Source organism: Bos grunniens, chromosome 20 (genome assembly GCF_055505025.1).
Source record: "Bos grunniens cultivar Pamir isolate PY7600 chromosome 20, Bosgru_T2T1.0, whole genome shotgun sequence".
Lineage (NCBI taxonomy): Eukaryota > Metazoa > Chordata > Mammalia > Artiodactyla > Bovidae > Bos > Bos grunniens.
In genome coordinates this window covers 53,631,583-53,657,724 of record NC_141184.1, presented here as the reverse complement: position 1 = coordinate 53,657,724, position 26,142 = coordinate 53,631,583, and the positions used below count along the sequence as shown (strand labels likewise).

The 26,142-nt window shown below is 38.2% G+C and overlaps 1 protein-coding gene across 6 annotated transcripts in view; it reads right to left on the bottom strand.

Annotated features, from left to right (window-relative positions):
- NDUFAF2 (NADH:ubiquinone oxidoreductase complex assembly factor 2) overlaps positions 1-26,142 on the bottom strand; it is a 171,560-nt gene that overhangs the window by 43,555 nt on the left and 101,863 nt on the right. For 2 of the 6 annotated variants that reach the window (XM_086362604.1, XM_086362607.1), the window contains 2 exons: positions 11,019-11,059; positions 640-807 (listed from right to left, as the gene is read on the bottom strand). In XM_086362604.1, the coding sequence (XP_086218730.1) occupies positions 640-807; positions 11,019-11,059 (209 nt within the window). The remainder of the gene's footprint in view (positions 1-639; positions 808-11,018; positions 11,060-26,142) is intronic. The other 4 variants (XM_086362606.1, XM_086362608.1, XM_086362605.1 and 1 more) reach the window with 2 other exon arrangements.

Here is a 26,142-nt window from a genome sequence, read left to right as displayed (position 1 = left end):
ATGTACCACCGTGCTTATTTGACGCTTAAATAATGGCAGTTTACTGTTGACTGAATGCATGCTTTAAACATTTTTGTCAAAGCTTTGGACTGCAGTTTAGTTTATTCAATTTATGGAAAATATAACCATATAACTTAATTGGCAAAACCAGTTCCCAATGTCAAATCCAATCAACCAAATCTGTCAGAAAAAAGTCTAACTTAATTTTTAAATTCAAATAAATGTGTTATTATGTGTGCCCATGACAACTTTCTCACTTGTGGGATTTTAATTTTAAGATAGATAAATGGAGAGACACTATAAGGCATGGGGTCTTTGTCACCTGGATAAAATAATGTGTTGCCCCTTTCAATAATTTTTATTGAAGCTTTCTGTTTTGTTCTCAAGGGACTTTCCCTCAGGACAAATTCTCCAATGTCTCTTTGTTTGGTGCCCTGATTTTTAAATTCCAAGGCAATGCACCATAGTTAGATTTAGGGTGGACAAGAAGTAAGCTTTTCTTCTGAAAGACAGATGATTATGAAAGAAGAAAGAAAGGAGTACTGGCAGACCAGAAGGATCTCTGGCAAATCTTTTTTAGGAAGGACTACATATGGAAAGAGAGAACATGGAAATTAATTGCTTTAAAGCTATCCATACCTGTATATCCCACAGGAAGTCTCTGTGTACCCAGGGCACAGGTATCCCAATTTCAAATCCACCGATCGACAGCAGGGGTTGACAAACTAGGATCCAGCTGCTGCTTGCCTTGTAAATAAAGTTGTGTTGGGCAGTCACACTCACTGGTTCACATATTGTCCATGAGTGCTTTCAGAGAAAAACTGGCAGGGTTAAACAGCTGCAACAGAGATTGTCTCACAATGGCCAAAATATTTATCTGGTTCTCTGAAGAAAAAAATCTGCTACTCCTCATCTACAGCATTGTGTATGTGGTTTCTCAAATTCTTTCTTTAAATCAAAGTTACATAAGGCCACGTTGTCCTAAAAGGCTTATTATGAAAAATATTATTTCCTTCTCCTGGGAAACAACTACTTTATATTCTTCTGGCTGGTATTTATGGTACAGGCCAAACCAGGGAGCCACAAAAGTGTTGACAGCTATCAAGGAGACTTTGTCACAACCCCTCCATAACATTTTTCTATTATCATTGCTTTATTTTTCAGTTTTAAGCATTATATATTAACCTCTCATTACTGAAAATGAGGATTTATCCTGCTTCCCAGGTGGCTCAGTGGTAAAGAATCTGCCTGCCAATATAGAAGATGCGAGTTCAATCCCTGGGTTGGGAAAATCCCTTGGAGATGGAAATGGCAACCCATTCAGTATTCTTGCCTGGAAAATTCCATGAACAGAGGACCCTGGTGGGTTACAGTCCAGTCCATGAGACCACAAAGAGTCAGACACGACTGAGTGAATGAGCATATCCTCAATATAGCTGTAGATCAATATTCAATATTTATATTAGTATTATGAATAAACACTATCAACAAGTGGGTTGTCTGTATACTAGGATTACTTTTCCTTTTCCTACCCGAGGTTTTTCTTGGAGATAATGACATTTATTTATTTCCCACATACTTATCTGTAATTCAACTTTATATGTTCAGTATGTATGTGTTCATTTAATCCCTGTATTTTTTCAGAATGTACCTCTACCTTTATATTTGTCTGAAAAACAGTTTGTACTGTTTTCCCTTCCCCATGAATAAAACCTCCAGTTTTCCACTGGGTAGAGAAGTTGTATGGTTTTCAGACTTTCACAAAGGGAATTTAACAGTGTCCTTTTCTTTTTCTTCAGGAGATTTAACACTGATACATTGCTATCATTTAATACATGGTTCATGTTCAAATTTAAAGAAATAACCCAATGCTATCCTTTATAGCTAAGTTTTCCCCCCATTCAGGATCACATGTCACATTTAGTTGTCATGTTGATTAGTTTTTCTTTGTCGTTCATTACACTGACATGACTAGCCCGGCATTTCATGAGGTTTTTCTGGTTACTTCCTTGTGAATTGATTAAGGTTGTTAGTTTAAAAAAAAAAAAAAAAACTCCATGAATGATGTCTTACTCTCACTGTATTATACAAAGAAGCATACGTGATGTGCTTTTGACTAACTGATTAAGGTGGTATGGTGAAATTTGTCCACTATAAAGTTACTTTTTCTTTTCCTTTGTAATTAATAAGTAATCTGTAGGGCGATACTTGAGACCATGTAAATATGCTATTCCCCCAAAAAATCTGATCCAATGGTTTTAATATCCACTAATGATTTTTCCTTGAATCAATTATCACAATGACAGTTGAAAAATGGTGACTTTCCAACTCTATTATTTCTTCTACATTTATTGGTTAATACCTAATTGCTTCTTAAATTGATTTTCAACCAGGTTACATTTTTAGCATCAGCCTCAACTCCACTTTCAGGTTCCTGGCACTGCTAATTACTGAGCATTCTGGGATTCTGTGGTTTAAACTGGGTTCCTTCTAAGCTTTCTTCTCTGCTAGGAGTCATGCTTCTTAGTTTCGCTAAATTTGCTAACATTTGCTCATCTGCTTTTCCAGTTTCTAAAACACTGTTACTGCTGTTGTGTCTTCAATTTTTCATTGACCTTGTAAATTTATGCTTTTAAAAATAAACCCTTCACTTTCATTTTCATTAAGCTCAAAAGGAGAAAGTAAACTCATATGTTTAAAACTGGCTAACTTTACTTAGAAGTCCATTTTTCTTTCCCTGCTTTCAAACTTTATATAAATGATACTGCTTTAGTCACTCAGACATGTCTGACTCTTGGACTGTAGCCCACAGGCTCCCCTCTCCATGGGATTTATCAGGCAAGAATACTGGAGTGGGTTGTTGTTTCCTTCTCCAGGGGATCTTCCCAACCAAGGGATCGAATCTGCATCTCCTGTGTCTCCTGCACTGCAGGCAGTTATTTATCTGCTGAGCCACTGGGGAAGCCCATAAATGGTAATGAAATCTTCTGCAACTTGCTCTTTCTACTCAATACTATGTTTCTGAGATTTATCTATTTTGATACATGCATCTCTAGTTCATTCACTTTAAATGAATGATGTTACAACTCAGAGTATGAAGTTGGTACAATTTTTTTATCCAATTCCACCATATTTCCAACAGTGATACTGTGAGCTTTAGGGCAGGGGGTCTATTTTTGCCTAAGAACATACACTCCCCATACAAGTCTGCAGAAAAATAGGATTATATATGCAAAACATTAACCCTAAAACATTTCAATTCTGTAACTTATAAAATGAGCTAATAATACTAGGCACCAAGAACATGCTCAACAAATATCAGTCACTTGGAGACAACAGTGAGATGGGGCTCAAAAATTCAGAAAGAAGAGTCCTCTCTGAAAGTTAAACTGCAAGATAGACCAGGGCAGAGATATGAAAAGAGTAAAACAAAAGAAGAGCTGCAGGGCCAGCAACATTTGACCATAATATAACTACTGTAATAGCAAAATAAATAATAGGTCAATTAAAAAAGAGAAGCAAAGAAAAAAGGGAATCATAGAAACAAATGCTGACAATCCATAAAAACACTGTTCACAGGAAGAAAAACCTTAACAAGCATGTGGCCACTTTTTTCCATTCCAAATCATAAGGCTATTCATGTGGTCAGACTATCCCTATGGTGAAATGGACACAACAGGTGATTCTGGGCCTGATGCAATTAAACATTAATTTTACCACTTAACTTTTCTCATCCAAATATCATACTCATATCCTACTGCTTTTTCCTATGCCAATTTAATTTCTTACTGTAAATTAATATACTGGAATTCTGGCAACACTTACAAACTCTCTTGTGTTTTAGTCACTGTGGTATCTTTCAGAGCCAAATCACTTTGGACACGGACAAAAAAGGAGTCATTGGAGCCTTCAGCCCAGACCTGAGAACAGGGCCAAGTTAACAAGGTGCTACCTCGCAGCTCCGGCCTCTCCTTAGACTACAGTATCTCCATGCAGCTCCATTCTCTACTCATTTCAAGAATTTCCTCTTCCTCTTTCATGGAGCATGCTTGTGGGCATGTGTGCTCAGTCATGTCCAACTCTTTGTGACCCATGGACTGTGACCCACCAGGCTCCCCTCTCCATGTGATTTTCCAGGCAAGAATACTTGAGTGGGTTGCCATTTCCTTCTGCAGGGGATCTTTCTGACCCAGGGATTGAATCTGTGTCTCTTGGGTCTCCTGCATTGTCAGGTGGGGTTTTTTTTTTTTTTTCCAGCTGAGCCACCAGAGAAGCCCTTCAATGAGCATATGTATTAAAAAGGAAGTGAGTAAGCTCTAATATTACCACTTTCTTCTACTGTCTGTAAACCTACTGCTGAGTCATATATTTTGTCAACGCATTTATTCACTTTTTCAAACAGAAAACTGTGTTTCCTACTGTCTTGTCAGTATGAAAGGAGAAGCAGTATTTCAAAATAACTTGCTATATATGGCTTCTAATAGGACATAGTTAAGACTATGAAAAGTCTACCTTATTACTTTTTGTGAAATGTTACTTCAACTTGTATTGAACTGATGAACAGGCATTGAATGATATTGGCAACCTGAAGTAAAATGTGAATTTTCATGAAAAAAAGTACAAGCAATGCTCAATTTCAAAATATATTCAGTTTCTCAGGGTTATTTTATAGTTGGCTGCTGGAAATTCAAACTCTGTCATTTCCTTCTCCAGGGGATCTCCCCCCCACCAGGGATTGAAACCGGGTCTCCTGCACTGTAGGCAGATGCTTTACTGTCTGAGCCGCCAGGGAAGTCCAACTCTGTCATACAAACCATGTAATATACTTACATGGCATTGAGATTTTCAAGTCTGTCAATAAAAGTCTATCTAATAATGAATCAGGTTCTGTGTTAAGTGTTTATGATATATAAATTAATAAGACATAATCCCTGTGCCATATAGCCCATAATATAGTCTGAAAGATGGACAAATAAAATAAGTAATTATAATACTGAACTCAAAGGCTTATATAAGTACACAAGGCAGTGTAGTTGTATCAAGAAAGAAATGACTAGCTCTGAGTTAATAAGCTGGGGGAAAAGTTGAAGAAAGGATTATAAATTTTGTTTTTGTTTTTAAATTTATTTCTTTTTAACTGAAGGATATTTGCTTTACAGAATTTTGTTGTTTTCTGTCAAACATCAACACCAATCAGCCATAGGTGTACATATGTCCTCTCCCTCTTGAACCTCCCTCCCATCTCCCTCCCCATCCCAACCCTCTAGGTTGATATGGAGCCCCTGCTTGAGTTCCCTGAGACAAACAGCAAATTCCCATTGGCTGTCTATTTTACATATGGTAATGTAAGTTTCCATGTTACTCTGTCCATACATCTCACCCTATCCTCCCTTCTCCCCATGTCCATAAATCTGTTCTCTATGTTTGTTTCTCCATTGCTGTCTTGCAAATAAATTCATCTTTCTAGATTCCATATATATGTGACAGTATACAATATTCATCTTTCTGACTTACTTCACTCTGTATAATAGGCTCTAGGTTCATCCACCTCATTAGAACTGACTCAAATGTGTTCCTTTTTATGGTCAAGTAATATTCCATTGTGCATATGTATCACAACTTCTTTGTCCATTCATCTGTCGACAGACTTCTAGGTTGCTTCCATGTTCTAGCTGTTGCAAAGAGTGCTGCAATGATTTTAGATGAAATTAAGCTTGAGCAGAAGAGCCCAGCTGATGGAAAAGAAGACATTCAACTTGGGAAATAGCAAGGAGTACCTTTGAAGGTAGGATAGATATAGCAAATATAGAGAGGAAAGCTAGAAAGTCGGGCTGGGCATGAATCAGGAAGCTGAAATAGTATTTCAAGGAACTAGATTCTTTTGGCCAGGGCTTCCCAAGAAGTGAGCCTAAAAACGGATTCCTTCACCTTCAGGTGGCCTATAACTGCTGAGTTATAGGGTAGGAAGAAACTGTCAGTTTTTTAACATGGTTATATAATTTCCCTACCAATCACTATATGGTTATATACGTACATTTACTGTTGTTCTAGTTACGGCTACTGTCAATCTTCTAAATTTTAGCCATTTTCATAGATGTGTGATGGCATCCCATTATGATGATGAGTGACGTTCAGTATCTTTCCATATGCTTAGTGGCTATTCTTGAATTTTATTAAAGCCAATTCAAGATTTTCACCCCATTTTTATTAGCTTTGTCTTCTATCATTGAGTTGAAGTGGTTTTTATACAGTCTGAATACAAGTCCTTTGTCAGATACACGTACTGGGATTATTTTCTCCCAGTCTGTTCCTTTCTTCATGTTCTCTTTTGATTTGAGCATTAGTTTTTAATTTTGATTAGGTTCAATTTATCAATGTTTCTTCTTATGATGGTGCTTGCTATCTCCTGTCTTTCCCAAAGTTGTGAAGATATGCCACTGATTTCTCCTTTTTCTATAATTTTATTTCATTTATTTCTGGCTGTGCTGGGTCTTTGCTGCCATGCAGGCTTTTCTCCAGTTTCAGCGAGTGGGGGGGCTACTCTTCACTGTGGTGCACACGTTTCTCATTGTGGTTTCTCTTGTTGTAGGGCATGGGCCCTCGGGTGCACGGGCTTCAGCAGCTGCAGTTAGTGGGCTCTACAGCACAGGCTCAATAGTTGTGGCTCACTGATTTAGCTGCTCTGTGGCATGTGGGATCTTCCCGGATCAGGGATCAAACCCGTCTCCTGCACTGGCACACAGATTCTTTACCACTGAGTCACCAGGGAAGCCCTCCACTATGTTTTCTTGTAGAAGCATTATAGTCTTAACTTTTACGTTTAGTCTAGGATCCACACCTTTAATTAATATCTGTGTATGATGTGAGGTAGGGATCGAGTTCAGCTAGGATATTATTCCAGCTTGTTATAAAGACTCTTCATTTCTAATTGTGTTCCTTTGGTGCTACCACCAAAAACCAGCTGGTTGTACACTATCTACTTCTAAACTCTCTATTCTTTTCCATTTATTTGTTTATATATCCTTATACCAGTACCACACTGTCTTAATTACTATGGTTTTAGAGTCAGTTCTCTAATTGTTAGAGCATAAGTTCTCTAATTAGAGCATAAGTCCTCTAATTACTGTCTCCTTTTTCATGATTGCTTTCAGCTACTCTAGGTCCTCTGAATTTCCATATATATTTTAGAATCAGCATCTTGATTTCTACCAAAATAAGTCTAATGGGATTTTAACTGGATTTTTACTTGACTGAGTCTATAGAGAAGTGGTTTACAAAGTATGGGCTCTGGATCAGCAGCATTAGTTAGCATCACCAGGGAACTTGCTATAAATACAAATATTCAGGGCTTACTCCAGACTTTGTGGATCAAAAACTCTGGGGAAAAGGTTCTGCAATTTGTGTTATAATAAGGCTTCTCTGTAACTGATTCATGACAAAGTGCTAAGAATTACTGCTGCGAATCAGTAGCTTTTGGGAGAACTAACATCTTAGCAATACTAAATATTCCAATCAATGAACAGATATATCTCCCCGTTAATTTAGGTCTTTCCCTGATTTCTCTTACCAATGTTTTATAGTGTTTAGTCTATATGTCTTGCATATAGTTTGTTAAATTTATATCAGGGTATTTTATGTTTTCTAATGCTACTGTAAATGGTAATTCTAATTGCTACTAGCTACCTTCAGCTATGAGCCTGGCAGGGTATAGTCTATGGGGCTGCAAAAGAGTTGGACATGACTTAGTGACTAAATAACAAACCTTCAGCCATAGTCTATAGATGATATAGTGGAAGTCTATTTGGGGGTGGGAGTTCACTAACAGATTTGAAAAAAAGTAGAGAACTCAAATTACTGGCAGCATCTTAAAAACAAACTAGTTTTAAAAGATATGCAAGAACACAGGAGGTTGTTTCCAATGAACTAACCATACGCATTAAGCATGAGCATCTACAAAGATTAGAAAAAGGACAACCAGACACAATGCACTCCTGTAGTCTTGCCAAACACTTTACACATTCTTGACAAAAAGATCAAACATCAGTATCTAGCTGCTGGATCCAGCTTCCAATCTGGAAGACAGAGGAACAGGAGAACATGTTGGATTATGCAGAGAACATGCGTGCATGCGTGCTAAGTCACTTCAGTCTTGTCCAACTCTTTGAGACCCTTTGGACTGTAACCCATCAGGCTCCTCTGTCCCTGGGATTCTCTAGGCAAGAACACTGGAGTGGGTAGCCATGCCTTCTTCCAGGGGATCTTCCAACCCAGGGATCTAACCCACATCTCTTATGTCTCCTGCATTGGTAGGCAGGTTCTTTACCTCTCACGCCACCTGAGAAGCCTACACAGAGAGCATAAGATTAGCAAAATTTAGACTGTGGCAAACTTTGGTTGGGTTTTTCAATAGATAAATCTGTCAGGAAATAAAAGGGATGGAGGAAGAACATATAAACTGAAAGAGACTTAAGTATGAAGTTTTTACAAAACAGGCAAGTCTAAACTATAGTGTCCATTTGGCTGAGAAGAAAGATTATTTAAACATGTGAGGAAATGATTACTACAAAAGTCAGGGTTCCAGGTTGCTTTTGTGGGTAGAAAGGAGGTTGTATTGAGATGGGGCATATGAGTAGCTGGCAAAGTTGTATTTCTTGATCTGGGTGGAATTTGCCCTATAATAACCTGTTAAACAATCCCATTTAATTCTTGTGGTTTTCTGTATGCATGCCTTATTTTTATTGTAAATGGGTTTTTCCTCTCCCTTATGATGATATATGTAGACTCTGGGATTGAAAAGTTTGTAAGTTGTAATGGTAGAATGGTGTTGGTGATGATATGAACTAAGGTGTGGTTATGGAAGCGGTTGTTCTTTGAGCTAGGGATACAGGTGAGGACAAAGTCAAAGAACTAAATGGCTAAGAACTTGGAGAGACAGTGACAGAAAAAAACTGGAAGTTTGGTTCTAATCGCTGCCATCAGTGTGGGAGAGTGCCCTGGATATTAGCAAAGATAAAAATGATGAATAGGTTGAAAGAAATCTACTTAGATTGCAAAGGTACTACATTCTCCTGGGCCCACAAAATGGAAGACTATTTTAGAAACCATAGGGGAAAGGTCCTACTTTCTTTCTATGCGTTGTAGGAAAATGAGCACAATCCACTTCAAGGAAAGAAGAGACTCACTATCTTTTAGACACAGGTAGATTTTAGTAGAGGTTCTGTGGTAGAGAAAGTTCCTAGAACAATATCAAATGTGAATGGCAATTTGCTAATAAAAAAATGGAAATTCCTGAAACACAATGGAAACGATCAGGAGGGAGAGAAGAGGATGTGTGTGTGTGTGTATTGGGGGCCCACAGACATGGGGGCTCTTCTGTATAAAGAACACTGCAACTAATAGTAAATTTGAAAAGAGGAAACAGAGGGCTCCTTTTCAGACATTTGAGAATGTGAGCACCATGGATGGAATGACCTGGTCTCACTGTTTTAACTGGAGCTTGTCCGAAATGATGGGATTACCTAACATTTACAGGAGTGGTGACTTAGGCCTGATAATGGCAGTTACTTCCATCTAATCACTTTACATGTATCTAAAGAAGGCTTCCAAAGTCCTGAGGATAGAAGAAGCACCCGTTTCTCTAAGAACAGTAGCTCTTATTGTAGCCAACACAAGAAGGGTTCCTTGATCCATCCTTAGCACTGGAAACCACAGAAGATACTTCTGCATACTGGATCACATTGATTTTTTTTTTCCACTTTTATTCCAAGGTTCACTGGATACTAGAAAAAAGAGTCTGAGAAGTGTAGGACAAGGGTAAGATGGAAGCAACATATAAAGCTAAAAATAGGCTTAGTAATACTCTCACTTAGACCTTGGTCAGACAAACGCTGATAGGGTCAGTCCAAGAGGAATGGAACAGTAAAAATAGGTATGCTAATTTACAGGTTATCCTAAACTCTTCCTTGGAGTATCCACCTCTTAAAAAGTGTGGCCTGAGTATTGGAACTCATTTATGTTGTCAACAAGGTTTGTGGTAGAGAGGGAAAAGAAGAATCCTCAATAGTAAAACAAAAGGAATAGGCAGTATATTAATGAATTTGAAAACTTCCCTCCTATGAAATACATTTATCTCTTACAAACATTTTGCTACTGTTTTAAAATAAAAATTATGAAATAAGTGTTTTGAAATTATGAAATAACCATTTTTTAATCTATTTTCAATTGAAGGATAATTGCTTTACAATATTGTGCTGGTTTCTGCCATTGAGATAACCATGTTGTAAAAACACAAATACCACAGCTTTGCTATGTTTTTCATTCTGCATACCACTAAAATTATGCTTCTAAAGCTTTTATTTTGGCTGCTCCATGTAGCTTGCAGGATCTTAGTTTACCAGTCAGGAACAGAACCCAGGCCCTGGGCAGTGAAAACGTGAAGTCCTAACCACTGGACCACCAGGGAATTTCCTATGTTTCTGAAGTTTTAAATACAAATTCAACTATTAGTTACTGAGTGCTACCTATTACCTGTTAATTGTATATTTTAAAGTTTCTTCAGCTACCTGATGGCATTAAATTTACATACAAATTATAAAATTTTATAGTTTTATATAAAATTAAGGGCAAAATAAACAGCATGATTTGGATAGGACCAAGAGATTTAGTGTTTCTCAACTCTTCCACCGAAGCATCCATATCAGAACAGAGAACGCCCAGAGGCCAGGGAAATGTTCTGATGCAAGCTGCTTTAAGTCCAAACATCCTCTAAAGTATTTTTATTTTGTTTTAAATTGTTATCACTTCACTTAAAATTTTATATAAATTTTATGTTACATTCCATGATTTGTACATTTATTACAAATATGTTTGAAATTATTTTCTATGGAGTAAAATTAACATTTTGGAGAGGTGGCATCACATATGTTTTAGAGGTTTCATGTATCTCTGAGAGTACAAACTCAATTGAGAAGCACAGCATTACAGACACATATTTGAATATTTTCCTTGTGTATTCTTACCTCCATAGTAGGCGGAGTCTGTCTTGTTTTTCTGATCCAAGCTAGAAAGAAAAATAATAACTAAATATAAGTTTTCTATAAACTGCACATTTTATTTACCCAAACATGAAACACGAAACAAATATGTATTAAACACCTGCTATATATTGTTTTAGGGCTTCCCAGGTGGCGCTAGTGGTAAAGAACCTGCCTGCCAATGCAGGAGTCATAAGAGACATGGCTTCGATCCTTGAATTGGGAAGATCCCCCGGAGGAGGGCATGGCAACCCACTCCAGTATTCTTACCTAGAGAACCCCATGGAAAGAGGAGCCTGGCAGGCTATAGTCCATGGGGTCACAGAGTCAGACACGACTGAAGCAACTTAGCACACACGCATGTTTTAGCCACTAGAGAGACAACAGGGAACCGAACATGTGTTCCCTCCTCTTCTGGAGCATATATACTGGCGAAGGAGCATATATACTGGTGAAGGGGCCGCAGAAAGGAGTCACCAAAACATACGTCAGGTATGATCTGTGTCATAAAAAATACGTGAGTGTGGGGAGAGTGTAAAGGGGACAGTTTCATAACTAAAATCATACCTCATAAGCATCTGAATTCAATTTAGTATATAATGGCATATAGGTCAAATGATAATGCGGTAAACTACAAGGCAACATTAAACTTATCCTGGTAACGTTAACCAATTATTGCTCAACATATAAAAGAATGGATGGAGAAAAGTTTTCATTCTCAGAGACTTCTCTTCTAATCTGTTCTGGCAAGCAGTCTATCTCTTACGGTTGGTATGACAGGCCTTAAGCTCCAACACTTGGGAGATGAGATGCACAGCAGAGAGTTCATGCTTGTCAAGTGCCTACTGGACACTGAATACTGCGTTAGATGCTTTACAGCAACAGGAAGGGAGTGGAGGCAGCTGCCTCTAAGGAAGTGTGTCAGAATCACATGAAGACATATAGTACAGTGCTTAGGAGAGCAGAGGTAGAATTTTGGGGTTCAAATCCCCACTCAAGTACTTACTAGCTGTGTAACCTGAGGCAAATTATTTAATTTTCTAGACATCAGATTCCTCATCTATAAAATTATGATACTAGTGTCTACATTTTAGGGTTATTGTGAAAGTTACATGAAATAATATATATAAATTCTTAGTTCAGAGTCTGGCATACAATAAACATACAAGTCTAAGTTTTTGCTATTTTTCAATAAACCTGTATTTTTTTTTTTCATAACAGACTCCAAAAAACAAAGATCAACAAAACTTGCTTGACTTATGAGGACATATACTGATATACTTGCAAGGAATATGGTCTTTGAAAAGTAGAAACTATTTTATCACTTTAGTTGGTTCAATCTTCATTACAAAATTGTGAAATATGCTTATTTGATAGAAAAATTAAATAACTTTCCCAAGTTTACACATTAAATACTAATGGTGGAATTTGAATCCAGATCTGACCCTGTCTCTGGCAGCAATAACCATCCATGCTCTACTAAGCAGTTTCTCAAAGTTTATAAGCAACAAGCAGGGAACACTAAACTAGGAAGAGGAATAGGTCACAACACGAACTACATGTCAGAAAATAAGCATTTTTAACCCCATTTTACAGATTGGGAAACTGAGGTTCAAGAAGATCAGCAACTTGCCAAAACTCACATATCTGGCAGGTAACAGACTGAGAATCAAATGTTGGTTTACTGCTAAGTCACTTCAGTCGTGTCTGACTCTGTGTAACCCCATAGACGGCAGCCCACCAGGCTCCGCTGTCCCTGGGATTCTCCAGGCAAGAACACTGGAGTGGGTTGCCATTTCCTTCTCCAATGCATGAAAGTGAAAAGTGAAAGTGAACTCGCTCAGTCGTGTCCGACTCTTAGCGACCCCATGGACTGCAGCCTACCAGGCTCCTCTGTCCATGGGATTTTCCAGGCAAGAGTACTGGAGTGGGGTGCCATTGCCTTCTCCAAAATGTTGGTTTAAATGGCTCTAAAATCTGAGCTCTGTCCATTCACCAGCCACCTTTTCTTCTGATGCGTTAGCTCCAGTAGCCTGCCTGCTCCAAGTAACAGCAGCAGGACCCATTCTCATGACAAGTCCAGTAGTGAATGACTGTGAGGGAGGAAAGAGCAGCATTCAGTTGTGGGCCTGTGACTGGTTACTTCGCCCTGCTCTGTTCGCTCTGGCACTAACCCCATACATGTATTTTCAATACAGTACCCAGTGTTTTGCCTTCTCTATCTATTCCTGTTTCTGAACTTCTATCCGTGTTGTTATCATCTGCATTCTCTTCTTTTTGGCTTCCAGCTCTATTTAGTTCATTTTTAGCTACAACTTGCACAGATTTTATATTCCTTTCTAGGCTGGAAGTTTGTTAAGGGCAGAATGTATCCATGCGAGATTTATTTATCTACCACCTAAATGCTTTGAAAGAGTAGGTACTTAAATACAGTTTTTGAATGAGTACTTCCACTGTAAAAATATTCACTGTAATGGGATTTTGACCTGTATTAAAAAAAATCCAGCTTAGCAATATCAAGATTCTTCTGCACAATCAAGGAAATAAGTAAGCTATGGAATTTTTCAACTGTCTCTTTATGGTAAAAATATTGTCTATATTTATGGGCACTCTTCTCCCTAGGAAAGAGACTGCTTTTAAAATAATTCACTATGAGCCATGTACCTTAAAAATGTTTTAAGCAATAAATATTCAGTTCTGATTAAGATTATAAAGTTAATTCAGAAAAATCAACTGCTGGGGGGGCGCACTGACAAACTATAGACTGCAAGCAAAATTGTAATGCGTGGCTTGCTTTTTATTTTTTATTTTAATGGCTGAAAAAATAACCAACAAAGAACAATATTTCATGACATATGAAAATTACACAGAATTCAAATTTCAGTGTCTGTAAATAAGGTTTTACTGGAACACAGTCATACTTCCTTATTTACATATCTATTATAACTTGTGCTACAGTGGCAGAGATGAGTAAGCTGTAACAAAGACCATACGGCCTGCAAAGTCTAAACTATTTAGCATCTGGCCCTTTAAGGAAAAGTTTGTCAACTTTTGTGCTAGGGCTACCATTAAGTATAATCCTTTTAGCAATTATATATCTTGATTTTAAAACACTTTCATATATTATCAAAACACTTTGATAAATTATCAAAAATGTCATTATTATTACACTTTTTTCACTTTGCTGTACACCTGCATCTAACACAATATTGTAAATCAACTATACTCCAATAAACATTAAAAAACAAAACAAAAAAACCTGAAAAAACGATTACACTTTTTACCTGATTGCTATGTATTCTAGAGTCTGTGAACACTAGCACTGACATTAGATCATCCAAAAAAGTATACTGGCACAATAACACACTGGCACTATGAGAAAAACAACAATTTGTCTTACTGATGAGTCTATCAAACAGAATTTTCAACTTTTGTTTTCATAAGGTTGAGAAAAGAAAAAATACTTCAGTAGAATCTTAAAATTTTCTTAAATCTTAAAATTATTTTAAAATTTTCTTAATCTTAAAATTTTCTAATCTTAAAATCCAAAAATTTAAAAAATTTTATGTATTTATTTATTCATGGCTGCACGCGGGCTTTCTCTAGTTATGGCAAACAGGGGCTACTCTCTAGTCGCGATGTGCAAGCTTCTCATTGGGCGGGCTTCTCTTGTTGTTGAGCACAGGCTCTAGGTGCACGGGCTTCAGCAGTCGTGGCTCGCAGGCTCTAGAGTGCTGGCTCAGTAGCTGTGGTGCACAAGCTTAGCTGTCCTGTGACATGTGGGAATCTTCCAGGACCAGGGATTAAACCTGTGTCCCCAGCATTAGCAAGTGGATTCTTAACCACTGGATCATCTGGGAAGCCCTCAAATAATTTTTTTTTTAATTCCAAGGTAGATGAATAGGTTGAAGAAACTCTGATATGTGTTTTTCTAAACCCTACTGGTTTTGTATAAGTTTATAAAATTCATTCATAGATATAAAATTAAGTATTAAGGTAATATATTAATACAACCTAGACTATTCATTCTCATCAGAGACTCTTCTCTAAGGAAAGATATCAGGGCTTCCTTTAACTTTGTTTTAAATGGTTCAAGGAAAAGAGATTTTTATTTAGATAGATACATGTAATTTCTGAAATAAATAATCCTACAATATTTATAATTCTACAATAACCAGATACTTGAAATGTCTTCTTGAGATGATGGTTGATGCCTGTTCAGTGTTATGTATCCAATAAAGGTTACAGCTGGAAATTTTCAATGTTATCACTCATTTATATAATCATCCCTAGTTTCCCCATCACTACATACAGCAAAGGAAGTGTCTTGCTAAAGGCTGGCAAAGGTTATAAGGAGGAAGGAACAGAAATAAGCACTAATATCAAATCATTACATTTCTTTTTTTTTAACTCAGAACAATCTGGAACTGAACCTCTATTCAATTACAAATTATGTAATGATTTTGCCATTGCTAATTATATTTGTATGATGGATTCTGTATCAGTCTTCATTATAATGTAACTATTGTTTGAACAGAATATAGCAAGTTAACTGGACAGTTTATGCCTTAAGATCCTAGCATTCTTTTACCAATGCTCATTTGCATTCTCATCAGTATGCATGAGGTTTTCACTGAACTTTAATACTCTTATTGGAATATAACACACTATAATGAGTGTAGAAGTGAACATGCAAGTTGAATATCCCATTAACCACTAAAAAAGACTAGAAGATGCAGGTAGGAAAACACTTGATGAGGCATACCTTCTTCAAACTTCAGTAAGAACTGAAAATGGCTAATACACTTTTAGAAGTAGCATCAACAGGGGTTGAGGTAAATGAGACCTTTATCACTAGATTCAGTAGGTGACCATTCAGAACGAAATTATAGGTTTACACACCATAAAGATCATATATAAAAAAGAAATCTGTATAAACTGTATTAAAAAAAAGAAAAAAAAAAGACATTTTTAACTATGAAAACTCTTCAAATAATATATTATAAAATGAGTTATTTTCTAATTATTGACTCTGAAAAGTTTCTTAAGGATGTTATTAGATTTAGTTGGCATAATTAAGTTACAAATGTTGTGATGTTCATGGCTATTATTGTTCTTTTTCCTTAATCAACTTTATTGAGGTATAATTTACATACAATACAGTAAAACCATTGTAAGTGTGTAATTCCATGAGTTCTGACAAATGCATACAACTGTGTGACGAGCACCACAATCAGTGTATAGAGTATTTCCATCACCCTAAAAGTTCCCAAGTGTCTGACTACATGCAAATACTCACCTTAACTCACCCGTAGCCCCCAACAAGTGGTGCTTTCTGTCACTGTTGATTACTTTTGCTTATCTACAATTTCATATACGTGGAATCTTATATTATATACTCTTTTGTGCTCAACATGCTGTTGCTTTGTTACTGTATACAGAAAACAGACTCTGAAGGTAGCCTGACAACCCCCACCACTTGGTGATCGTGTCTCTGAATGATCTCTTCCCCTTGAGTGAGCTCAGAACCTGTGACTTATTTCTAACTATGAAAATATGGCGAAGGTTATGGGATGCACATGCTTGTATGATGATGTTACAGAAAATATGGCAATCTTCCTTGTTGAAATCTCTCTTTCCCTCGCTGGCTGCAAGGAAAAAAAGGTCATGTTGGGGAATATCATGTGGCAAGTAACTGCTGGTGACCTCTGGGCGGTTATGGTGGTCTCTGGCCAACATCAAGCAAAAAACTGTTTCTCACAGCCCTGCAACCATGAGAAACTGGATGCTGCCAACAACTACACGTGTGCAAAAGTGTGTCCTTCCACACTCAAGCATCCAGATGAGAATGTGGGACAGGCTGGGACCTGTGACCCTTTGTTGCAGTGCTTGCCCTTAGACAAATGTCTCCTGCAGCAACAAAATACAAAGAAACTATGAGGGACTAAAAATAACTACGTGCATGCACAGTTGGGGAAAATTATGAACAACAAGACATAAAAAGACCAGAAGAAAGAGTGGGAGCTATTGTTTAACAGGTACGGGATTTCAGTTTTAGAAGATGAAAAGAGTTATGGAAATGGATGGGGTGACAGCTCTACAACAAAGTGAATGTATTTAGGACGACTCAATTGTACACTTAAAAATGATTAAGATAGTATGCTATACATATTTTAACACAATTAAAAAATAGTGTTGAAAAAACTGACTATCCATATCCATGTCCAAATTGACTGATATCTACACCAGGCACAAAATATAATTCAAAATGAATCAGAGATATAAATGTAAAACCACAACTCTAAAACTTCTAGAAGAAATCACCAAAGAAAATATTTGTGAGCTTGGGTTAGGCAAAAATTTCCTATGTACAACACTAAAAGCATGATGAGGCATAAAAGAAAAAATGATAAAAAACCTGATTTCATTAAAATCAATGTGTCCTCTTCAAGCAGCACAGGGAAGAGAACGAAAACACAGACTGGGAAAAAATACTTGCAAATCACATGTGTGGTAAAGACTTGTAAAGAGGACATATGAGAAATTCTTAAAAGGAAACAAATAGGGGAAAAAAGCCAACCAAATAAAAAACAGCTGGGCAAAAAGAAGAAGACATACAGATGGCACAGCGGCTCCACTTAACAATTGCTATCAAGTGTAAATGACCCCAGTGTCTTTCAGCTGGTGAACAGATTAAACACACTGGTATATCAACATGATATAATTCTACTCAGCAATAAAAAGGAATAGACCACTGATTCACACAAGAACAAATGAATCTCAAATGCATTAAGCTCACTGAAAGAAAGCTGTCTTCCGCTTCTACCCAAGATGGAGCAACAGGGACAAATGATATGAAACAGCAATTTTCCAGACAGTGGACATCGAGTAATAAATGCAGTGGTCCCTGGGAATGTAAAACAAACAAGAGTTTACCCTTACAATTGCCTCAGCTCAATGCTCTGACAGTTTCTAGGCTGTGGCAACAGCGAGGGGATCCAGCCAAAACCCACCATACTACCCAAATTATGGAGATGAGGCTGAGAGTCCAGGGAGAGCAGGGTGGCTACAATTCACAGGATAGACTACCAGACAGGAAACTGCTACAGAGAGCACACTCTGGATGGAGATTAGCAGAAGACCAAGTATTCAGCAGAGCACTGGTCAGTTCAGGGGAGTGAGGAACTCTGGACGTCAGGAAGAGAACCACTTGAAATGCTCAGAAGGAACAGAACTCAGGATTTGCACAGGGTCAAGAGCAATGTCAATTCCCACCATCCAGAGTGGAAAACCTCATTATTGATGGGGCAGAGTAGAGTGCTGAGAAACGATCTGCATCGACAGTGCAGAATTATTAGCTGCAGATGAAACTATGCTCTAGTCCCATCTAACAAATCTTAAAAGTCAGCCCTGAAAAGATCAACCTGTTTCCCAGTAATGTAACTGTCTCAGAACAAAGCTCAAATATACATACATACGTATATATATATATATATATATATATATATATACACACACACACACACACACACACATGAACACAGAAATATCCACTATCCAATTAGGCAAAAATTTTAAATGTCTGACATCCAATCAGATATTGCCGAGCAAACAAAGAAGCAGAAAAACACTTCCCATACTGAGGAGAAAAAAAATCAACTTACCCAAACCAACTGAAAACAGATACAGATGGTAGAATTAGAAGACAAGAACATTAAAACAGTTACAACCGCATCCCATATGTTCAAAAAGCTAAGGGAAAGTTTGAACATGTTAAGCAGAGACCTGGAAGATATAAAACAGACCCATATGAAACTCGTAGAGATGAAAACTACAATGCCAACATGAAAAATACTCCGGATGGATTAATAGTTATTTGACATTGTGAAGGAAAAGATCAGTGAACTTGAAGACACAGGAAGAGAAACTATACAAACTGAAACTCAATGAGAAAACAGTTTCTACAGGTAAACAGAACATCTGTGAGCTGTGACATGCCTTCAAGCAGCTCAACGCTGCGAATGGAGGACCTGAAAGAGAGGACAAAGCAGGACACAGGAAAAAATGTTTGAAGACATGGTGGCCAAAATTTTTCTAAATTTGATGGAAACCAAGTCAGTAGGTCTAAGAAGCTCAAGAAACATCAAGCACAAGAGATTATATCATGGTGCATCATAATCAAATTGCTCAAAACTAGTTAAAAAAAGAAAAACTTTAAATCAGCCACAGGAAAAAAATACATATCACATACATACGGATAAAGATAAGCATGACAACAGATTTCTCAACAGAAACTTCCAAGTAAGGTAGAATATGTTAAAACTACGGAAAGCAAAGCAGCTATCAACCTAGAATGTTACATGCAGAGAAATATCTTTAAAACATCTTTTAAAAATATATCTCAGACATGCAAAAGTTGAAAGAGTTCAACGCCAGTAGACTCACATTTAAAGAAATGTTAAAGGAAGTCTTATAGACCAAAAGAAAATAATTCCAGATGGAAATCTGCATCTCCAAACAGGACTGAAGAACATTAGAAATGCTAACAATATGGATAAATGTTATATTTCCTTATTAATTAAACATCTCTAAATGCTAGCTCACTGTTTCAATAAAAATAATGATGTAGACTGTAGATTATAACATATGTAGAACTAAAATATATGACAGTAACAGAAATGTTAGAAAGAAAAAATGGTCATATACTTCTATAAGGTTCTTGTACTCTGCATGAAGTAGAATAACTACATAAAGAAAGACTCTGATACATTGAAGATCGTAGTCTACAAGACCTGAAGCAGCCACTATAATAAGAAATCAAAGAAATATAGCCGATAATCCACAAAGGGAAATACAACTGAATCATAAACAAGCCTCAGAACTAGAAGGGGGGAAAGATCATGACGGTGGAACAGAATACTGTGGAGCTCACCTCCTCCAACAAATACATCAAACACAGCTGCACGTGGAACAATTCTCATAGAATACTTACTGAACAGGGTCAGAAGATCTCACGCATCCAAAGCTGCAAGAATGATCACCATGTAACTGGGAAGGATGAGAGGGGGAAAAAAAAAAAAGGAAATAGGGACAGGACCTGAGCCCCTGGGAGGGACCTGTGAAAGAAGAAAGGTTCCTTTACCCTGGGAACTGCCTTCAACAGCTGGGAGATTAGCCAGGACAGACAGGGCCCTCCGGAGGCTCAGAGAAAAGTGCAGCCGCTGGCTTGTGGCAGGCAGAACCAAGAAGGGCCAGCACAGATGGTCCTGACCACCTCACTGCACTACCCGGCCCAAGATGGGAGTCTTCTGCTGGTGTGGGCTGAAACTCGACTTCAGTGGACTGCCCTGGGGAAAGGACTGGGGCTTGCTGCCCAGAGACAGTCTGCAGCGTGGCCCAGGCCTCAAACAGGGGTGTGCAAAGGCAAGAGACTGGCCGGCTATCGGAGCCCCGCACAGCAGCCTCACTCTCTTTCTCAGGTACTCAAAGCAGGTGTAGCTCCGCCTCCAAGAGGTCTGGCAGTGTGCAAGTGCCTGTGGGCGGCCCCCATGTGGAGGTGGGGTTGAAATCTGAGCCTTGTCCCGTATGTCTTTGGAGGATTTAGGTGCTGGCGCCTCTGTAAGCTCAGCGCCCTCAGGACATCCGAGGGAATTACTGGTACTCCTGTGGGTGTGCAGGTCTGGCACTAGCAGCTGCAGGCTCTGCAAGTGTGCACATGTACAAGTGCAGCTGGATACTGGGCTGACCCTGCAACTCCCACAATGGGGCCAGGTGTGAGAATACACGCAACTATGGCAGGTCCTAGTACCTAACTTCAGCGGATCTGTGCCATCAGAGCTGTGCTGGTGACTGTGTGAGCCAACTGCCTGCTTCCCAGTGGGTGAGGAGGGGCCCGGGTCAGTGCCCACAAGAGTGCATGTTGTAAATGCACACATCAGGCGGCTGGCAACACCACAGAGTGCATGTCTTGGAATTCTCGGTAGCTCCTCTCCCAGTGGAAGTACTCTAGTCCCACCTACCTCACGCCGCAACTCAGAAATGGACCTGGGGGCTTCTACTCCAACTAGTGGGGAGCAGATGCTGCCCCAGACAGGGCTGTGACAACCACAGAACAAAGAAGAGACCCCGCTCAACATCCAGTTGCAGGCTCTGGTCCCCTCAATACTGATGACATCCCCTATCAAGGGATAATGGCCAACAGACACTGAGGAAAACTGTAGTAGGCATCCGTTCTAAAAACATCCCTGTGAGGTACCATTTCACACCAGTCAGAATGGCTGCAATCCAAAAGTCTACAAGCAGTAAATGCTGGAGAGGGTGTGGAGAAAAGGGAACCCTCTTACACTGTTGGTGGGAATGCAAACTAGTACAGCCACTGTGGAGAACAGTGTGGAGATTCCTTAAAAAACTGGAAATAGAACTGCCTTATGATCCAGCAATCCCACTGCTGGGCATTCACACTGAGGAAACCAGAAGGGAAAGAGACACGTGTACCCCAATGTTCATCGCAGCACTGTTTATAATAGCCAGGACATGGAAGCAACCTAGATGTCCATCAGCAGATGAATGGATAAGAAAGCTACGGTACATATACACAATGGAGTATTACTCAGCCATTAAAAAGAATACATTTGAATCAGTTCTAATGAGGTAGATGAAACTGGAGCCTACTATACAGAGTGAAGTAAGCCAGAAAGAAAAACACCAATACAGTATACTAACGCATATACATGGAATTTAGAAAGATGGTAACAATAACCCTGTGTATGAGACAGCAAAAGAGACACTGATGTATAGAACACTCTTATGGACTCTGTGGGAGAGGGAGAGGGTGGGAAGATATGGGAGAATGGCATTTAAACATGTAAAATATCATGTATGAAACGAGATGCCAGTCCAGGTTCGATGCACGATACTGGATGCTTGGGGCTAGTGCACTGGGATGACCCAGAGGGATGGTATGGGGAGGGAGGAGGGAGGAGGGTTCAGGATGGGGAACACATGTATACCTGTGGTGGATTCATTTTGATATTTGGCAAAACTAATATAATTATGTAAAGTTTAAAAATAAAATAAAATTTTAAAAAAATAAATAAATAAAAAATAAAAACATCCCTGACACTGAAACATCTTAGACTCACATTCTCAATACTGAAAGTCTGAGATCAAGGTGGTGGCAAGGTTGGTTTCTTCTGAGGCTTTTCTCCTCAGCTTACAGATTGCAGTCTTCTCCCCGTGTCTTCACAAGGTCCCCGCTCTGTTCACACCTCTGTCCTAATGGACTTTTCTTATAAGGACATTAGTCATATTGGATTAAGACTTGTCCTGAGGACCTCATTTTAACTTAATTATCCCTTTAAAGACTGTCTCTAAATATAGCCTGAGGTGTGCTCAGTTACTCAGTTGGGTCCAGCTCTTTGTGACCCCATGACTTTTTAGCCCATCAGGCTCCTCTGTCCCAGGCAAGAATACTGGAGTGGGTTGCCATTTTGTACTCCAGGGGATCTTCTCGACCCACGGGTCAAACTCACTTCTCTTGCATCTCCTGGATTGGCAGGTGAATTTTTTACCACTAGCACCACCTGAGAAACCCCTAGTCTGAAGTACTGGGGGTTAAGACTTCAATACAGAATCTGGGGGTACCCACTGTAGCTATAACAACTAGGAATGAAAGAGATTAACACCACACAGCTTCTGAAGCTATTAAAAGAAAAATAAGATAATACTATGGTCTGTTTTATGCCCCCCGCAAATTGGAAACTTAGATGAACTGGCAGATTCTTTGGAAAATACAACCCTGCAAAGATCATTCAAGAAGAAACAGATAACCTGAATATCCTGACTAGTAAAGAAATTATGCCAAACTGCTTCAGTCATATCCGACTCTTTGCAACCCCATGGACTATATATAGTCCACGGAATTCTCCAGGCCAGAACACTGGAGTGGGTAGCCGTTCCCTTCTCCAGGGGAATCTTCCCAATCTAGGGGTAAAACCCAGGCCTCCTGCCTTTCAGGCAGATTTTTAACCAGTAGAGCTACCAGGGAAGCCCTAAAAAAGTAGTATAACTCAACACAAACTCTTACAGACTTGTGAAGAAGGAATACATCCAAATGCATTTCACAAGATCAGCATTACTCTGATACGAAAATCACAAAAAAAAAAACAAGAAAAAAAGAATTACTAACTAGTATCCCTCAAGAACACAGATATAAAAATTCGAAATAAAATTTTAGATAACTCAAAAATACATTTAAAAAAGTAAAACATAAGGAATAAGACAAGACTGTTAATTCTTATCTCTTCTCTACTAGACAGTTTATTGGAAGTTCTAGCCAATGCAAATCAGTGAGAATAAAACAAATTAAAGATATCCAAGTTGGAAAGAATTAAGAAAAATGTTTTATTCACAAACAACATGATCTTCTACATAGAAAATCTAATGGAATTATTTTAAAAAGGCTACTATAATTAGTAACTGAATTTAGCAAAGTAATGGATACAAAATCAATATATAAAAGTCTACTGATATTTATTCGATAATGAGAAATTAAACTTGAAAAACGTTATCATTATGATATCATCAAAAATATGAAGTGGTTAGGAGAAAATCTGACAAAAAATGTGCAATATAGGTACAATGAAAGCTACAAACTGATGAGAGAAACTAAAGAATGCCTAAATTAAATGAAGAGATAAACAATGTTCAGGGGTCAAGAGAGCCTTATTGTTAAGATACTAGTTCTCTGCAAAGAGATCTATAGATTCAACACAATCCCAACCAAAAACCAAGGAGGTATTTTTACAGAAATTAACAAAGTGATTCTGAAATCCATATGAAAATACAAAGGATCTCAAATAGCCAAAACAACTTCAAAAAAGAAGGACTAACAGTACCTGATATCAAGACTTAGAAAGCATGTTGATGGATGGCAAAACCAATACAATATTGTAAAGTAATTAGCCTCCAATTAAAATAAATAAATCTATAAAAATAAATAAATAGCAGGGGGCGGGGAAGAAAGCTGTGGTACATATACACAATGGAATATTACTCAGCCATTAAAAAGAATACATTTGAATCAGTTCTAATGAGGTGGATGAAACTGGAGCCTATTATAGAGTAAAGTAAGCCAGAAAGAAAAACACCAATACAGTGTGCTAATGCATATATATGGAATTTAGAAAGATGGTAATGATAACCCTGTATGTGAGACAGCAAAAGAGACACAGATGTATAGAACAGTCTTTTGGACTCTGTGGGAGAGGGCAAGGGCGGGATGATATGGGAGAATGGCATTGAAACATGTAAATTATCACATGTGAAATGAATCGCCGGTCCAGGTTTGATGCATGAGACAGAGTGCTCGGAGCTGGTGCACTGGGATGACCCAGAGAGGTGGGATGGGAAGGGAGGTGGGAGGGGGGCTCAGGATGGGGAACACATGTACATCCATGATGGATTCATGTCAATGTATGGCCAAACCAATACAATATTGTAAAGTAAAATAAATAAATAAAAAAAAATAAAAAGAAAGCTAAAGTTATCAGGGAACTAAGGCCCTAAGTCAAACAGCTAGGAAGAACCTGAAGCCAGGCACTGGCCATCTGAGTGAGCCTGAAAATAGATCTTCCACAGCCTGACAAAACCATGTGAATGAGCTTCAAAACAGAGGGGCCCTGAGAGAAGCACTGAGATGACTGCAGACCAGGCCAACACCTTGCCTGCAGGCTTGGCAGAGACCCTAAGACAGAAGATCTACCTAAGCCATGCCTAGATTCCTGACTATGGAAACTATGAGATAATATAAGTTCATCATTTTAGGCCTTTAATTTTGGGGGTAATTTGTTAAGCAGCAGTAGATAATTAATACATGCAGCTATCCTATCATCTAATAAAGGAGATCACCAACAACTCTCAGTAATTCCCAGCCAAGCAATTTGGTTTTACAGTAGGTCCAGAGACTCTGAATTGGGACATCAGTTGATTAGAGATAATTCTAGATTCATATAATCACAGAACATCAGACATAGGTGGGACCTTAAAGGATACTGAACCCAGCCTTTTAATTTGACAGATCAAAAACAGAGGTAAATCTATCTGCCCAAAATGACCAACATAATAAATGGACATTGGAGGACCTGAGTACAATCCAGGTCTTCTGATGCTGGGACATGCCCTTACATTAGTTTTTGAAGTTTATTTTGAAAATTATTGGTGGGTAGTCCTTTAAGGCCCCTTCTATGTCTGATGTTCCTGTAGTTTGAGAAAAGCATGTTAAACAATTATTATTTATTAATAATAATGCAATGAAAGTACTTTTATACTGAGATATTCATTATTGAGATATTAAAGCTCAACATTCAGAAAACTAAGATCATGGCATCCGGTCCCATCACTTCATGACAAATAGATGGGGAAACACTGGAAACAGTGGCTGACTTTATTTTTCTGGGCTCCAAAATCACTTCAGATGGTGACTGCAGCCATGAAATTAAAAGACGCTTACTCCCTGGAAGGAAAGTTAGACCAACCTAGACAGCATATTAAAAAGCAGAGACATTACTGAGGGCAGGAGAAGAAGGGTACGACAGAGGATGAGATGGTTGGATGGCATCACCGATTCAATGGACATGGGTTTGGGTGGACTCTGGGAGTTGGTGATGGACAGGGAGGCCTGGTGTGCTGTGGTTCATGGGGTTGCAAAGAGTTGGACACGACTGAGTGACTGAACTGATTCATTATTGTGTTAAGGATAGACAGGTATGGATTAATATATCTGAAAATTAATTTTTACTTGACTTTATTTACAAATTTATTTTTACATTTTAATGAGTATGTGTGGTTAAGCAAAGTTTAACATTCCATTAAAAATAAATATTATATCAGAACCTTTCTGTCTCTTCCTATTATACTCTACTTTGCATGTATTAGGGTTCTTATTAACAATGTTTATTATTATCAACAAAAGATTAGTTTAAACTTACCAAATACAACAAAACAGGAAAAAGGAAGATAAACTGTGATCTGAATCAGAAAAACAAAACTTTTGAGATGCTCTGTATAAGAACTACATATCATAACATGGATGAAACTTAAAGGTTCCATG